At 42.0% G+C, this 18,706-nt stretch overlaps 1 protein-coding gene across 14 annotated transcripts in view; it reads left to right on the top strand.

The window, feature by feature from the left end:
- The window catches only part of C3H6orf118 (chromosome 3 C6orf118 homolog), a 303,945-nt gene that overhangs the window by 185,490 nt on the left and 99,749 nt on the right, over window positions 1-18,706 (top strand). For 13 of the 14 annotated variants that reach the window (XR_008891407.1, XM_056566824.1, XM_056566819.1 and 10 more), the window contains one exon: window positions 9,426-9,487. Coding sequence is in view for 12 of the 14 variants with exons in the window: in XM_056566824.1 (XP_056422799.1) it covers window positions 9,426-9,487 (62 nt within the window). In the remaining 2 variants the exon portion in view is untranslated. Of the gene's footprint in view, window positions 1-9,425; window positions 9,488-11,962; window positions 12,072-18,706 lie in introns of those variants that run through there. The other variant, XR_008891406.1, reaches the window with a different exon arrangement.

Genomic DNA, 18,706 nt, shown 5'->3' with positions numbered 1-18,706 from the left:
GCACACCCTCCTTGAGCTACAGCGTCAGAACAGTATCCTCCAACATAGCCTGATTTGTGACGTTGCCACATGTTGGATTTCCACCCTCCATATGTTGGACTGACTGTACGAACAGAGAAAAGCCATCACTGATTTCTTGATGATCCAAGCTTATAGGGGTACTCCCCTGTGTAACTTCAATGTAAACCAGTGGCAGCTTATACGTAACACCTGCCCTTTGCTCAGGCCCTTTGAGGAAGCCACATTATTAGTAAGTCACCATGATTACGGGATGAACAGCGTCATTCCACTGCTTCATTTTCTTACAACACGTGTTGGAAACGATGGCTGATCAGGGCACTGGAGACGTGGCGCCTACATCTCACAGCCACATGAGCCCTGTGGGGGCTGAACTGGAGGGGGAGGGGCACAGTGTAAGTCTGCTCCAGTTCTATAACGCGGGGCTACGCCGTGACCCCGCATCATAGCGAGTCGGGCACGGCCCACGGGACCCGTGGCTAATAGTGTGCTGCACTGATTGTGGTGCCGCGCGCTATTAACCCTTTAGACGCAGCATTCAAAGTTGATCGCAGTGTCTAAAGTGAAACCAAACTAATGCCGGTTAGCTCAGGGGGCTGTTCATGGTGAAATCGTCCCGAACAGCTGTAGGACACAAGGAGGGTACCCTTACATGCCTCCTGGTGTCCGATCACCGAATGACTATTCAGTGCCTGAGAACCAGGCATGCGCAGTCAAGCAGCAGAATCATCGATCAATGGTTTCCTATGAGAAACCATTGATCAATGTAAAAGATCAGTGTCTGCAGTGTTATAGCCCCCTATGGAGGCTAGAACATTGCAAAAAAAAAATGTGGCAAAAAAGTGAATTAAGATAATTTAACCCCTTCCCTAATAAAAGTTTGAATCACTCCCCTTTTCCCATAAAAAAAAAAAGTGTAAATAAAAATAAACAAATATGGTATCAGAATTATAAAAATATTTCGTAGTAGTAAGTAAACCGCATGGTCAATGGCGTACGCACCAAAAAATTCCAAAGTCCAAAATAGCGTATTTTTGGTTACTTTTTATATGATGAAAAAATTAATAAAAAGCGTTCAATAAGTCCGATAAATACCAAAATGGTACCCCTAGAAACTTCAGATCACGGCGCAAAAAATTATTATCCCCCATACGTGGAAAAATGTAAAAGTTATAGGGATCAGAAGATGACAATTTTAAACGTATACATTTTCTTGCATGCAGTTATGATTTTTTTTCAGAAGTACGACAAAATCAAACCTACATAAGTAGGGTATCTTTTTAATCGTATGGACCTACAGAATAAAGGTAAGGTGTAATTTTTGTCAAAAAAAAATGTAAAGTGTAGAAACGGAAGCCCCAAAAGTTACAAAATGGCGTTTTTTCTTAAATTTTGTCACACAATAATATTTTTTTCCGTTTTGCCGTAGATTTTTGGGTAAAATGACTAATGTCATTACAAAGTAGAATTGGTGGCGCAAAAAATAAGCCAACATATGGATTATTGGGTGCAAAATTAAAAAGGTTACGATTTTTTAAAGGTAAGGAGGAAAAAACTAAAGTGCAAAAACAGAAAACCCCCGGGTCCTTAAGGGGTTAAGGCGCTGCTCCCCAGTTACAAACATTCCTCCGCATCAGAAGACCTTTTTTCACCCACCTTTGTCACCAGGTACTGATATTGCCACCCACCTCACCACTCTGTCACCGGGTCACTTTCAGGACCCCTGATGCTGCCAGCTCCAGTCTGTGTCATTCAACAACTACATGGTTTAGTGAGGCTGCTGGGCCTAGGACATTACATATATATATATATATATATATATATATATATATATATATATATACATACACATATATATATATATATATATATATATATATATACATACACATATATATATATATATATATATATATATATATATATATACATACATATATATATATGTGTTTATGGTAGCACTAGGTACCATACATCTTCAATGGAAATTTCAAAATTCAACTTTTATTCTTAGAGATTGTGAGGCCATATTGTCTCCTCATATGCCGCCAACTCCAGGCTGGGCCATTCAGACACTATATGGTCTCCTAATGCTGCCACAAACTCCAGGCAGTCATTCAGCCACTATATGGTCTCCTCATGCTTTAGCCACCTCCAGGCTGTGCTATTCAGCCACTATATGGTCTCCTCATGCTTTAGCCACCTCCAGGCTGTGCTATTCAGCCACTATATGGTCTCCTCATGCTTTAACCACCTCCAGGCTGTGCCATTCAGACACTATATGGTCTCCTCATGCTTCAGCCAAATCCAGGCTGTGACATTCAGACACTATATGGTCTCCTAATGCTGCCACAAACTCCAGGCAGTCATTCAGCCACTATATGGTCTCCTCATGCTTTAGCCACCTCCAGGCTGTGCTATTCAGCCACTATATGGTCTCCTCATGCTTTAGCCACCTCCAGGCTGTGCTATTCAGCCACTATATGGTCTCCTCATGCTTTAACCACCTCCAGGCTGTGCCATTCAGACACTATATGGTCTCCTCATGCTTCAGCCAAATCCAGGCTGTGACATTCAGACACTATATGGTCTCCCCATGCTGCCGCAAACTCCAGGCAGTCATTGAGCCACTATATGGTCTCCTCATACTGATACCACCTACAGGCTCTGTTATTGTTCTGCTATGTGACTCCTTGTTAGCAGGGGTATAGGAACCAAGGGGGGGGGGGATTGATTCCTCCCCCCCCCCCAGGAATTCAGGGTGGGGGACCGATAATAGTTTGATCCCCCCCCCCCACCCGCACAGGCCGCCGCTGCGACTTTCAATAAGAGCAGCGAGGACTGTGAGCAGGGCCGGTGATCACGGGTTTGAAAATCTCACCCATCACCGGGCTTCAAGAGTGGTGGCCGGCAGTGCCCTTTAAAAGCATGTTGATCTGCAGTGTGCTGTGCCTGTATATAGATGTGCCGCACAGGCACGTCTCTTCATCCCTGCCCCTCACGCCCCCTGCAGCAGCCGCTCATAGCACAGAAGGGGCGGACTGATGGTGGGGCTTCCAGCCAGAGAAAGGGCCCAGCCACTGCCAGCACCTCCATTATCATTATTTTTAACATTCAACCTGCTGCCCCCAAAAGCCAGCTCAGGGACCGTGGCCGGGCTGGCCCTCTGTCAGGAGACCACAGGCTCCTCCTCCTTTTCTAGCTCCTGTGCTGTGTGCAGCAGTTGGTGGAGCAGGCACGCGTTTCCTGCGCCATTACACATTCTGACACCCGCCCGTGCTGCTGGAAATAAGGAGGACATCCCCTGCCCACCACTGATTCTACCCAATGCCTATCCATTAGGTGAGTTTTCTGGGGGGAAGAGGGGAGGGAGCATTTGCAGTATGGGGAACAGTGGAAGACATTATCCAAGTGTTTACTAACCAGGGTGCCTTCTGCTGTTGCAAAACTACAATTCCCAGCATGCCATTGGCTGTGTGGGCATGCTGGGAGTTTGTTTTGCAACACCTGGCTGGGAAACACTAATCTATCTATCTATCTCATATCTATCTATCTCATATCTATCTATCTCATATCTATCTATCTCATATCTATCTATCTCATATCTATCTCTCTCATATCTATCTCTCTCATATCTATCTCTCTCATATCTATCTCTCTCATATCTATCTCTCTCATATCTATCTCTCTCATATCTATCTCTCTCATATCTATCTCTCTCATATCTATCTCTCTATCTATCTCATATCTATCTATCTCATATCTATCTATCTATCTATCTCATATCTATCTATCTATCTATCTATCTCATATATATTTATCTGTCTGTCTGTCTGTCTATCTCTCTGTCTATCTCATATCTATCTATCTTTCTATCTCATATCTATCTATCTATCTATCTAATATCTATCTATTTATCAAACAGATGCGCAGTAGCACTCCAATCGGTGATTAAATAAGTGGAGGTTTTTTGTCACACAGGTGAGTGTCTTTTCGGTCACCTCACGTGAAAAAATAAAGCCACTTATTTATTCATCGATTGGAGTGCTACTGCGCATCTGTTTGAATTATCATGGGGGGCTCAGGACCAGAGCCTGACTGCGGCCAGCACCCGCTCATCGTGATGTTTACTGCCTTCTATTTCTTACTGTATCTATCTATCTCATATCTATCATCTATCTATTTTTCTCTCATATCTATCTATCTCATATCTATCTATCATCTATCTATCTATCTATCTATCTAAATATCTTTCTATCTATCTCATATCTATCTTTTTATCTATATCCCAATAGGTAGAGGGCAGCACAACCACTGTGGATCTATAGATAGTAGTCCGGATGCAATAGGAAAAACTACGGTCCCAGTCGCAGACCGCATCCATAAATTCCAGCAATAAGTCCAACAGCACTCACGGGTTCAAGTGAAAAAACACAACGGTGTTTATTTAAACCATGTTCGGATGCAACGTTTCAGTGGTATCCAGTGCTTGAAAAAGGTGGTGGATACCACTGAAACGTTGCATCCGAACATGGTTTAAATAAACACTGTTGTGTTTTTTCACTTGAACCCGTGAGTGCTGTTGGACTTATTGCTGGTATCTATTTATCTATATATCTATCTATCTACTATCTATCTCATATCTATCTATAGCATATCTATCTATCTATCTCTGAGAAATAACAGGAATCATCATTTAGCTTTGCTACTAGGAGTGATGATTCCTGTGAGAAATATAATTACAGCCATATTTTTTTCACCCAGCTTTCCTAGACTTCGGAACAGCAAAGTTTGCCTAAATATGTGTTACCACATATTTAGGCAAACTTTGCTGTTCGGAAGTCTAGGAAATCTGGGTGAAAAAATATGGCTGCAATTATATTTCTGCAATTATATTACATGTGTTACCACATATTTATGCACACTTTGCTGTTCTGAAGTCTAGGAAAGCTGGGTGAAAAAAATATGGCTGTAATTATATTTTTCACTGGAATCATTACTCAGCTTTCCTAGTCAGAAAGCTGAATGATGATTCCTGTTATTTCTCAGCTGAGTGATTACTAGCTGAGTGATGATTCCTGTGAGAAATATAATTACAGCCATATTTTATCACCAAGCTTTCCTAGACTTCAGAACAGCAAAGTTTGCCTAAATATGTGATAACACATATAATATAATTACAGAAATATAATTGCAGCCATATTTTTTTCTTCCAGCTTTTCTAGATTTCAGAACAGCAAAGTTTGCCTAAATATGTGGTAACAACATACACTCCCCCTGTATGAAGTGTTGGATGTGTTACTACATATTTTGGAAAACTTTGCTGTTCAGAAGTCTAGGAAAGCTGGGTGAAAAAAATATGGCTGCAATTATATTTCTCACAGGAATCATCACTTAGCTTTCCTAGAAGGAAAGCTGAGTGATGATTCCTGTAAGAAATATCATTTCTCACAGGAATCTGTAGCTATCCACTTTACTACCTATCTAGCTAACAACCAACCTAACTTTGAACATACCTAGCTACCTACGTATCCAGCAACCTACGCATGTAGCTAGCTACCTACTTACCTGCCCATCTACCTAGCTAACAACATACCTACTTTCTGATGAATTTACCTACTGGGGGGAGGTCTACATTTGGGGATAGGCCTACTTAATGGGGGACCTACTATCCTAATTATGGGAGGTCAGTGCACTGGAACAATGCAGACTTTAACATGTTTTTTCCTGCAGATGCTGAAGAGATGTTTTTTGGCTGGAAGAAGTTGACATGTCGGTCTGATCCAGATGCAGAAGAAACCGTACCTGTGAGTGCCTAGATGTAACTATAATCACTTATAGTATATGGTATACAGATCCTGTGTACAGCTGGTATCTACCTTTATATGGTCCTGTATACAATCACTTATATGGTATATAGGTCCTGCAACAAAGTCCAAGACCACAGCACCAAAAATAGACAACTCTGGATATGTGCAAAAGAGCAGTAGTTTGTTGGTTTCCCCAAAAGCATTTTTTGAGGAACAGATAAATGACAGCTCCTTTGCAAATATCCGGAGTTTTCCATTTCTGGTGCTGTGGTCTTGTACTTTGTTGCATGTTTGGTATACGGATACCAAACATGCAACAAAGTCCAAGACCACAGTACCAGAAATGGAAAACTCCGGATATGTGCAAAAGAGCTATCATTTATTTGTTCTATCTGGATGACAACGGAGACAATGGATTTATCCAGTGCGGTCTTCTACTGCTTTTCTGTATACAGATTCTGTGTACAGCTGGTATCTACTTCTTTATGGTCACTGTACAGGGAGATACAGGTCTGTATACAGTGGTTTTATTCAGTAACAGTATGATGCATTAGTCACTCTGTGATATAAAGTGTGTTCCTGATGAGGCAGTATTATTTGGTCCTGGTATTGTTTATATTCTAGTATTTTTGGTATTGTTAGTCTGTACATAGTGGCTTTTACTCAGTATAGCGGTATTATCCAGTCTTTGTGTGTTGGTATAATTTGTTCCTTATATACTGATATTATTGGTCTTAGTATTCAGGATTTGGTCAGTAATAATATGGTGGTAATATGTATGGTGATTTTATTCTTCCTTGTATATTGGTTTTAATGCTTAAAATTGTCCACTTCTATAAGACTTTTACTTATGGGACTCCTTTTTTGCGCTGTGGTTTGTAGTTTTTCTCAGTATCATTTTCGTTTTGATGGGACTTTTTGATCACTTTTAATAAACTTTTTTGCTGGTATATGAAGAGACCAGAAATCATCAATTATGGACTTAGGTATTCTTTAGGCAGTTTCATTAGTGTTATATTTTAATAGTTCTGTCATTTCCACATGCGGCGATACCAAATGTGTTTATTTTTGTTTACACTTTTATTAGGGAAGGAACGTGATCACTGATGTCCGGCATTAGCAGTAAATGAAGAGCGCTCAGCTTGTAAGCGCACTTCATACACCCAGACTTCTACCATGGCATACATGTACACCATGTTTCGTCAAGGTGTCAATGGTGCCTACACTAACCCCTCATCCTGACCTCACACACACAGCCTACCTCCCACAGTCCTGACAGATCCCTATCCCTTGAATTCACTGCTCCCTGAAGGTACCGGTGATGATGAGCCTGTATTGTCATGCAAAATTGAGTGACCCCTCCTCTTTTAGACCCTCCCCTTTATGGCTCCGCCTTTTTTCAAAGCCACAATGCTATCCCCTCCCCCCCCCCAGGTTTTTGGGGCTTCCTACGCCCCTGCTTGTTAGATTTGGTCCTTTGTACCCACATGCCGGCGCCCGCGACAATAAAACTTGGGAGTTAAAATTTCAATTTAAAAGTCTTAAATTTCAATTTAAAAATCTTAAATTTCAATGGTCTCCTCATGCTTCTGCCAACTCCAGGCTGTGCCATTCAGACACTATATGGTCTCCCCATGCTGCAACAAACTCCAGGCAGTCATTCAGCCACTATATGGTCTCCTCATACTGATACCACCTACAGGCTCTGTTATTGTTCTGCCATGTGACATGTGACTCCTTGTTCTATTTGGTCCTTTGTACCCACATGCCGGGGCCCGGGACACTAAAACTTGGGAGTTAAAATTTCAATTTAAAAATCTTACATTTCAATGGTCTCCTCATGCTTCTGCCAACTCCAGGCTGTGCCATTCAGACACTAAATGGTCTCCTCATGCGTCAGCCACCTCCAGTCTGTCATTCAGCCACTATATGGTCTCCATATATTGACTGTGTATTGTAGGAAACATGTGGGTATCCTTGAGTTACTCTCCCAGCAATATTGCCATGTTGATACCAGTAATAAAAGGAATATTGCCAAGGACTAGCAGAAACAGGGAACTGTGGATACTGACTACCGACTGTTGGAATTGACTGACTATCCTTGGTGGTAGATTTACCATTTTGAAGTTCCTCAGTTCCACTAGGCTTTAAGTCATTCATTTTTTGTTGTGGTTCTTCAGTTGCAGAATTAATGCATGTTTTCCTGTTCCTCCAATGAGCTAATTTCACTGGAACACACAATACTCATATTGTCATCTAATGAAGGATCCTTTTCTTCAGAGAACGTATGTATTATTTTCTTATTTTGAATGTCAGGTGGTATTCTGACATTTTCTGATTTATAAAGGAATTTTGAAATCTGGTACACAGGTAAAAATAAGTATTTTAAAGCGTACTGTATTTTTCTGCACTTATAAGTGCATACCACATACCTACATCTAAGTAGTGTACTATTTTGTACCTGTTAATCTGTCAAGGGTCTATATACTGTGAAAGGACAGGCAATAGTACACACCTACTGCTGTTCTAGAGAAATACTGTTTTAAGCGTAGTCAAGCGTATTGTACTCCCCTCATACGCAATAAGTATGTCAGGCAGAGTAGTATAACTTCAATATCAAAATCCTTAATTTCAATTTCAAAATCTTAAATTTAAAAATCTTAGACTTCAATTGTCTCCTTATGCTTCTGCCAACTCCAGGCAGTGCTACTCAGACACTATATAGTCTCCTGATGCTTCAGACAGCTCCAGACTGTGTCATTCAGCCAATAAATGGTTTACTGATGCTGCTGGGTCTGGGCCTAAAAATTTTTTATGGTAGCACTAGCTACCCTGAATCTTCAATTTAAATTTCAAAATTCGCCTTTTAATCTTAGATATTGTGAATCCCTAGTGTCTCCTCATGCTGCTGCCAACTCCAGGCTGTGCCATTCAGACACTATATGGTCTCCTCATGCTTCAGCCACATCCAAGCTGTGTCATTCAGCCTCTATATGGTCTCTTCATGCTGCCAACACCTCCATGCTGTCATTCAGCCACTATATGGTCTCATCATGCTGCCAACACCTCCACGCAGTGTCATTCAGCCACTATATGGTCTCCTCATGCTTCAGCCACATCCAGGCTGTGTCATTCAGCCACTATATGGTCTCATCATGCTGCCAACACCTCCACGCTCTGTCATTTAGCCACTGTATGGTCTCCTCATGCTGCCAACACCTCCATGCTGTATCATTCAGCCACTATATGGTCTCCTCATACTGATGCCACCTCCAGGCTCTGTTATTGTGCCACTCTGCGGCAGTGGTTTTAAAAGCGATGCCTGTAATCTGCATGTCATTCTGAATAACAGTATTATTTCACTACCCCAGCACACTCCATGTGCGGTTAGAACAAAGTAAAGTGTTCTACACCTCTATTGAGGCTCTCTGTAGTACAGAAATAGCTGTTTTTAATATAGATTCGCCGCAAATAAATACGGATCAAACCAAATTTTTTTAAATCGCCCAAATCGAATTTACAAAAGTTTGCTCATCTCTTGTCTTAATAGTATGTGATGATGAAGTAATCTCACTTTTACATTTTTTTTATTTCCAGGATCTCAATTCAGAAATAAAAAGATCATTGATGAAACAGAAACTTACTTTAGACAGACAAGAGTAAGTATGTCATTGAAATAGAGCTCTTTCAAGGGCTTATCTTTAACATTATCTACAACATTTTACAGTTTCAATATGCTTTTCTATTCAGCTTAAAAGTCAGATCTGCTGGCAGTTGCTAATAAATCATGATCTCAGCGGGTCTCAGGAGTGAGATCCAGTGAAAGCAACAACAAATGACATGCCTTAAATGGGTTATTTGGTGTTTTTTTTCTATCTATGCCCATTGTGTAGTATAGAAAAAAATGATCTTCTGGCGCTCCCACAGTGCTCTGGTCCTGGTGTCCTGTGATCCTCTTTCTATTTCTGGGGATTTTCACACTGCAGGTCAGCTAATCTCTGGCCGCAGCAGTGTCCTGCCTGAGCCAGTGATAGGAGGAGCGGCAGTGTGACATATTGTGACATAACCGTCATTGCAACAAGGTTCAGCTGGGCTCTGTGATTCCACCATTACCATGTACATAAAAATTAACCAGGATCCCAATGTAAGAAATAAAGAGTAGAATGGCAGTGGCAGCTGGCTACAGGAAGATTTGGAGTGGAGACTACTAACCGTGTGTGGGAGACTGTTTGTGACTCAAGGGGCAGACTGATGTCAAAGCCATAGCCTATTGGCTGGTATGAGACTGAGTCATCTCTGGTGCTGGGCTCTCGCGGAAATTAACAATTTTAAAGAGCCGAGCTGCCTGTGGAGAGTAAGTTAAACCCTTCATAGAGACCGATAGCGTGAGATGGACGTGGTGAGCACCTATCTTCTTATTCCATATATTACTTTGGTTTCCCATCTTTGAATCTTCTCTAGCTCCACTCTTTCTTGTGTGCTGGTGCCTAGTACATTACACAGTATTCCATGTGTGATCTGACTAGTGAATAATAGAGTTGTAAAACTATTTCTTTGTAGTGTGCATCTTTGCCCGTGTTTATGCGCCCTATGGTTTTATTTACCTTGGCAGGGGCTGCCTGACACTTACTTTTTTCAGCCTGGATTTTCCTCCCTATGTGCATAAACTTACATTTATCTGTGTTAAACCTCATCTGCCACTTTCCAGCCCAAGCCTCCAACCCATCCGGATCCATTTGTAACGGTGCACAGTCCTCTATTGTGTTAACCACTTTTCAGAGCTCAGTTTTATCTGCAAAGATTGATACTTTACTATACAGTCTCTCTACAAGGTTATTAATAAATATACTGAAAAGAATAGGGCCCAGAACTGACCCATGAATTTCCCCACTAGTAACAGGGGCCAATCAGAGTATGTACCATTAATAACCACTCTCAGAGCAACGGCAACATTAAATTCAGCCAGAAGAGCCTTATGGCTCAAGGACTAGAAGGGGAATACTACTTCCAAATCAAAATTATGTGCCATCCCTTGTCATGGAGAATTACTGTTCGAGCCAGAACTTGATACGTTGTTCGAAAGAGCCTCTGACAAGAAAAAGGGATTCCCTACCACGCCACCCCAATTTAAGCGCCCCTTTAGAGGTAGGCGGAGAATGGATCCCCGGTCAGGCTCTGTAAGAGGCAGGGGATGGAGAGGATTTAGGAGGGGTTAAATGTTTTTTTTTTCTCTACTGACCCAGCTAAAAAATCCCAACAATGACTACAGGGAGGAAGGCTTACCAGGGATTTTCAGACATTCTGAATCTCTTGAAAGATTGTTTTATGGCAACTCTAGATTTAGGCGATGCGTATAATCATGTCCTGATATACCCCCCACATCAATGTCTGCTAAGAGGAGCAGTATATATCAGAGGGTAGTAAGTCCATCTACAGTACAAGGCCCTACATTTTGGTCTATCTCAGGTGCCAGACCCTTTACAAAGGTTATAGCAGAGGTCAAAGCAGAGGATATTTGCAAAATTGGCTTTAAAGGTAAACCTGGAGAAATCCTCAATAACCCCAAAGGATTCAGAGGGACAAAGTACCAGTCAAAGATCTCAAGGATAATAACTGTGATAGAGGTTGTGTTGATAAAACAAACAATCTACATAAGAGAGGCCATGTTTTAAAGATTTTAACATCCTCAATCCCTGCTGTCAAATGAGGTTAAAACCATACAAGAACTCAACAATTCCCAGATTCTAGAAGTTTGGGGCCCATGTAGAATGCCTTCTACTTCAGGGACAATAGAACAGAGAGAAGGCAGGGGACTTTCAGAATGTGAGCGAATTAAGGGCTGTGTTCTACTCCCTATCCCAAGCCTTACCAAAGATAAAAGGAAGGAATGTAAGGATCTATTCGGACAATGTTTCTACAATACGCTTCCAGCATATGTCTCGCCAATGGTGAGATGTTTTTAGATCCTTCTGGATAATTGTTAGACCATTTCCTCAACATACAGTTTAGAACAGGCACATTGAGCGATATACACTACTACTCTGGGAGTCTGACAATTGAAAAAGTATCTGATCTCATACTGTCGACCATCAACTGGGTTGATAAAATGTTTTGTACAATGCATGTACTTGCAGAACCAGCAGTTCCCACATGGGAAAGATTCCTTGAGTGAAGACAACCTGATGAAATATTTTCAACATAGTGGCTACGCACTATGTCTTCTTCAAATTTTCTGCCTCTACGGTAAGTCACTGATGGTCGTACTGTGATGATATCTTTAAGATCTGTGTCTGCAAGTATTGGCCAATACTTCCCTAGTATATTCATCACCTTTTGATTATTTGAATCATATGTGCCGATACACCTTATCAATTTATGTTCCGGTATGATTGTATTGTCACATAACAATTCTTGTCTTGAGGTCGCCCTAGCCCTGGCACAAATGCCTAATGTAACACTTTCTTAGAAAAACCTCTTTTGGAAAATCTATGTGGGAGATTTATCAAAACCTGTCTAGAAAAAAGTTGCTGAGTTGCCCATGGCAACCAGATTGCTTCTTTCATTTTTGAAAAAGTCTCTGAAAAATTAAAGAAGCAATCTGATTTGTTGCTATGGGCAACTTAGCAACTTTTCCTCTGGATAGGTTTTGATAAATCTCCCCCTAAGATCCAAAGTATTACATTCTTTTTGAAACGTGTCAGTACCCGAACAATCACAATGTGCTCTCAAATATTGCCCTGTTGGTACCAGTGGCGTTGCTAGGGTTGGTGTCACCCGGCGCGGTAGAAAATGGTGTCACCCCCATACCTCCCCCTCCCCCCAGTAAGTTTTTAGCCTGTTGTGACAGACACCACTGTTGTAGCGCATTGTGAGAAATTCCAGTATAATAATCAGATATACCAGTTGCCACAGAATGGGAAAGTGTTAAAGAAGTTTTCACCATTTAAATATACAGCTCCCAGAATTACTTAAAGGGGTACTCCACTGGAAAACATTTACTTTTATATCAACTGGTGCCAGAAAGTTAAACAGATTTTTAAATTACTTCTATCTAAAATCGTAATCCTTACAGTACTTATAAGCTGGTGTATGCTCCACAGGAAGTTGTGTAGTTCTTTCCAGTCTGACCACAGTGCTATTTGCTGACACCTCTGTCCATGTCAGGAACTGTCCAGAGCAGGACAGGTTTGCTATGGGGATTTGCTCCTACTATGGACAGTTCTTGACATGGACAGAGGTGTCAGCACAGAGCACTGTGGTCAGACAAAAAAGAAAATAACTTCCTGTGAATCGCTTATACAGCAGCTAATAGGTACTGGAAGGATTAAGATTTTTAAATAGAAGCAATTTACAAATCTGTTTAACTTTGTAGCACCAGTTGATTTAAAAATGTTTTTTTCCAGTAGAGTACCCCTTTGAGCAGTGGTGAGGTTATTCTGGGAGTTGTAGTTTCACTGACCTAACTGTAGAACTGACAAGCGACTACAGCTCTGATAGGACATAGAGAGGAGTCACAATGATATCAGTCACTACAGATGACGTCTTCTCTATAGTGAGGATAATACACAATGATATCAGTGACTACAGGTGACGTCTTCTCTATAGTGAGGAGAATACACAATAAGATCAGTGACTACAGGTGACGTCTTCTCTATAGTGAGGATAATACACAATGATATCAGTGACTACAGGTGACGTCTTCTCTATAGTGAGGAGAATACACAATGATATCAGTGACTACAGGTGACGTCTTCTCTATAGTGAGGGGAATACACAATGATATCAGTGACTATAGGTGACGTCTTCTCTATAGTGAGGAGAATACACAATGATATCAGTGACTACAGGTGACGTCTTCTCTATAGTGAGGATAATACATAATGATATCAGTGACTACAGGTGACGTCTTCTCTATAGTGAGGAGAATACACAATGATATCAGTGACTACAGGTGACGTCTTCTCTATAGTGAGGAGAATACACAATGATATCAGTGATTACAGGTGACGTCTTCTCTATAGTGAGGAGAATACACAATGATATCGGTGATTACAGGTGACGTCTTCTCTATAGTGAGGAGAATACACAATATCATCAGTGACTACAGGTGACGTCTTCTCTATAGTGAGGAGAATACACAATGATATCAGTGATTACAGGTGACGTCTTCTCTATAGTTTTCCCTTATCTAATTCAGATGGTACATACCGCCTGGTCCAGCTAAAACTTCTGTAGAATGTGACGCCCAGACGTCTCCTCATTATGTCAGCGCATTCTCATCCTCTATATGAAAACAATTATTATTATAAACCTGCCAGACACTGTATCCTCTAAAAATAATACTACTATACACTACACTCTTTGATTATAAACCTTCCATACACCATACCCACTGAATTTAATACTACCACACACTGTACATTCTGAATATAATACCAACACATACTGTACACTCTGAATATAAATCTGCCACATACTGTACCCCTGAATATAATACTGCCACACACTGTACCCACTGAATATAATACTACCACCCACTGTGCCCTCTCAATATAATACTACCACACACTGTGCCCTCTGAACATAAATCTGCCACATACTGTACCCTCTGAATATAAATCTGCCACATACTGTACCCCTGAATATAATACCCCCACACACTGTACCCACTGAATATAATACTACCATATACTGTACCCTCTGAATATAAATCTGCCACATACCGTACCCTGTGAATATAAATCTGCCACATACTGTACCCCTGAATATAAATCTGCCACATACTGTACCCCTGAATATAAATCTGCCACATACTGTACCCCTGAATATAATACCGCCACATACTGTACCCGTGAATATAATACTGCCACATACTGTACCCCTGAATATAATACCGCCACATACTGTAGCCTCTGAATATAATACTACCACCCACTGCACCCTCTGAATAGAGATGAGCGAACTACAGTAAATTCAACTCGTCACGAACTTCTCGGCTCGGCAGTTGATGCCTTTTCCTGCATAAATTAGTTCAGCTTTCAGGTGCTCCCGTGGGCTGGAAAAGGTGGATACATTCCTAGGAGACTCTTTCCTAGGACTGTATCCACCTTTTCCAGCCCACCGGAGCACCTGAAAGCTGAACTAATTTACGCAGGATAAGTCATCAACTGCTGAGCCGAGAAGTTCGTGACAAATCAAATTTACTGTAAGTTCGCTCATTTCTAATAATACTACCACAAACTGCGCCCTCTGAATATAATACTACCACAAACTGCGCCCTCTGAATATAATACTACCACCCACTGCGCCCTCTGAATATAATACTACCACAAACTGCGCCCTCTGAATGTAACGTTGCCATACGGTGCACCCTCTGAATATAATACCACAACCGCAGTAACACCCCTCAACATCCGTTAGCTGATGCTATTACCACGGGAGGGGGGTATTGGTGGTGTTGCTATTGGATGATGGGGGTGCTACTACTGGGGGGTGTTGCTGGAGGATGATGAGGGTGCTACTGGCCATCCCCCCCTGGCAGTATCACCCCCATCATCCATCGGCAGGATCATCCTCCTGGCAGGAGCAGCGCCATCATCCACCATCAGGATCTGCTGATGGAGGTGCTGCTGGGGGGGGGGGTGTTGCTGGTGGATGATGAGGGTGCTACTACCAGGGGGGAGCATTAGGTAGGCAGCAGTTCCCCCACATTAGGTAGGCAGCAGTTCCCCCACATTAGGTAGGCAGCAGTTCCCCCGCATTAGGTAGGTAGCAGTTCCCCCGCATTAGGTAGGTAGCAGTTTCTCCACATTAGGTAGCATCTTTTCCCCACATTAGGCAGCATAGATTCCCCACATTTGGTACCAGTTCCCCCACATTAGGTAGGTACCAGTTACCCCACATTAGGTAGGTACCAGTTACCCCACATTAGGTAGCACATATTCCCCACATTAGGTAGCAATTTCCCCACATTCGGTACCACAGATTCCCCACATAAGGTAGCATAGACTCCCCACATTTGGTAGCATAGACTCCCCACATTAGGTAGCATAGACTCCGCACATTTGGTAGTAGTTTCCCCACATTAGGCCGCAGGTTCCCTTGCAGGTTCCCCACAATGGGTCAAAGTCTCCCCACATTAGATCGCTGGTTCAACCCCCCCCCCCCCCCCACACACACACACACACACACACACACAAAAAAACACATACAACACAGAGACACACACACAAACACACACACAGTCAGAGAGACACACACTCATAGACAGACACACACACAGTCACAGTCACACACACACACAGAGTCACACACACACACACACACACACACAGAGTCACACAAACACACAGTCAGAGTCACACATACACACACACACACAGTCACACATACACACACACAGTCACACATACACACACACAGTCACGAACATACAGGGTCACACACACACTCACCCATCGAGCGCAGCGCTCCTTCTCACCGGGTGCCCTGCGAGTGACGTAACTGACGTCCTCCTGCGCGGCCATGCGGTGTGACGTCAGGCCGGCGCAGATGTGGGAGCGGAGGCCGGGCACAGTGCTGGTGAAGGTGAGGGGGGGTGTGATAACGGACGGGCGCACGGTGCAGATGAAAGGGGGGGGTACTGACGGACGGGCGCACCGCACACACAACGCGCATGTGAAGGGGAGGTGCTGACGGATGGGAGGCCGGTCGGGCACAGATGGGGGTCGCAACGCCACTGGGTGGGTGCTGCGGAGCGTCTTGGTGTCACTCCATTAGGTTGGTGTCACCCGGTGCGGGCCGCACCCCCCGCACCCGGGTCGCAACGCCACTGGTTGGTACTCCTCTTTTTAGAGGGGCCGAATGGTTACTTGTCCACTCAAGGAAACTGTTTGTAGACGTCATCCCAAATTAAAATGTAATTTTTAAAATTACCCCAAAATAAAATGTGACAAGTAAATTGAGAAAGAGTGTCAGAGAAAACAATTTGATCTTCCCACCACCCTAGAAAAAAAGATTTGCATAATTACTTTCAAAATAAAAGTGACGATCAAGTAACATAATTGTGGGTTTGAAGAAATTGAAGAAGTTTGAGGAAAAAAAATTATTGTGATCAGTTTATTGCATGCCTTTGATAGTTAGAAAGTGCCTAACAGCTAGTAACTCTCTAAATCATGTTCAATATTCATGTACAGAAATTCATTGTCTAGACTTGCAAATAAAGTACCCAGTAGAAAATTGATTTCCTGGAGTCTAGTGACAGTGTCCTTTGTGTCTTTGAGGAAAGATGGTAGAGTAGAAACAAATGGAGATAAGAACTGGTCTACATACAGACTAATTCCTTGAGTGAGGTTATCGTTGCCTGATACAATTGGGCAGCCGACAATTGGACAGGACGACTTGACTATCTTCGGCAAGGTGTAGAAAGTTGCCAAAGTTGTTTTTCGGTTTAAATAAGAATATAAACTCTTCTTCAGTGATTAGATTGGCTACTTTAGCAATCTAGCAGCAGGTTCATGAGTTCTTGGAGAAAGGATCCAGTTGGGTCATGGTCTAATTGAACATAAGTTTGGGAGTCTGTCAATAACCTTAGGACTATTTCTTCATACTATGAAGAGATGAGCAAATCGAAGCTGACTAAACCGAATTCGTTACGATTTTCATGAAATATTCGATGCGCAACTAATGCGAATATCACTTCATTAAACTCCATTTACTGCGGTCCAGGCTCCAAGGCATCTAAAATGGTGGATCCACATGTCAGTATATGAGGCAAGGAACGCTGGGAAGGCAAGGCAGGAAGGGAAGTAGGCAGGATGACCCTGAATCACATGCAGGATGCAGCCTATCAGCAGCCAGTCTCCCCTGTGATGTTGCATCCCTATATATTTGGCAGCCATTTTGCGGATCGTCATATCATCCATTACACCCCATACAGATAGGTAGGACATCACTGTGTGTGTGTGTTACACAGAAAAGCTCATTCCAGCAGCGTTTCACATCCTAGTCACATCAGTGTTCTGGTGGACAGAGAGCAGTGTTTTTTTTCACTGAAAAGGATTTTTACTGCAGCCATTAACCTCCCAGTTACTTTCTTCAGCATTGTATTACAGGGAGGGGCAGATAGCTGTGTGTTGCCTCAAACATTTCAACAAGCTGCCTCAACTTCATAAACCAGTGTTTCCCAACCTTTTTCGGCTCATGACACCCCTTCGAAATAAAAAATTTAGCAGGGCACCCCTACCAAGGTTGACAAGCAAAAAAATAAAAAGGGAAAAGCGCCGCAATACACAAAATGCACAATATCTATTTAACTGTGGGTATGAAGATTAACCCCTTAAGGACCCGGGGTTTTTCTATTTTTGCATTTTCGTTTTTTCCTCCTTACCTTTAAAAAATCATAACTCTTTCAATTTTGCACCTAAAAATCCATATGATGGCTTATTTTTTGCGCCACCAATTCTACTTTGTAATGACATCAGTTATTTTACTTAGAAACCTATGGCGAAATGGAAAAAAAAATCATTGTGAGACAAAATTGAAAAAAAACGCCATTTTGTAACTTTTGGGGGCTTCCGTTTCTACACAGTGCATTTTTCGGTAAAAATGACACCTTATCTTTATTCTGTAGGTCCATACGATTAAAATAGGTTTGATTTTGTAGTACTTCTGGAAAAAATCATAACTACATGCAGGAAAATTGATATGTTAAAAATTGTCATCTTCTGACCCCTATAACTTTTTGATTTTTCCGCATATGGGGTGGTATGAGGGCTAATTTTTTGCGACGTGATCTGAAGTTTTTAGTGGTACCATTTTTGCATTGATCTGACTTATTGATCGCTTTTTATAAATTTTTTCATGATATAAAAAGTGAC

This window comes from Hyla sarda, chromosome 3 (genome assembly GCF_029499605.1).
Source record: "Hyla sarda isolate aHylSar1 chromosome 3, aHylSar1.hap1, whole genome shotgun sequence".
In the NCBI taxonomy this organism is placed as follows: Eukaryota; Metazoa; Chordata; class Amphibia; order Anura; family Hylidae; genus Hyla; species Hyla sarda.
This window is presented reverse-complemented; position numbering and strand designations above follow the sequence as displayed.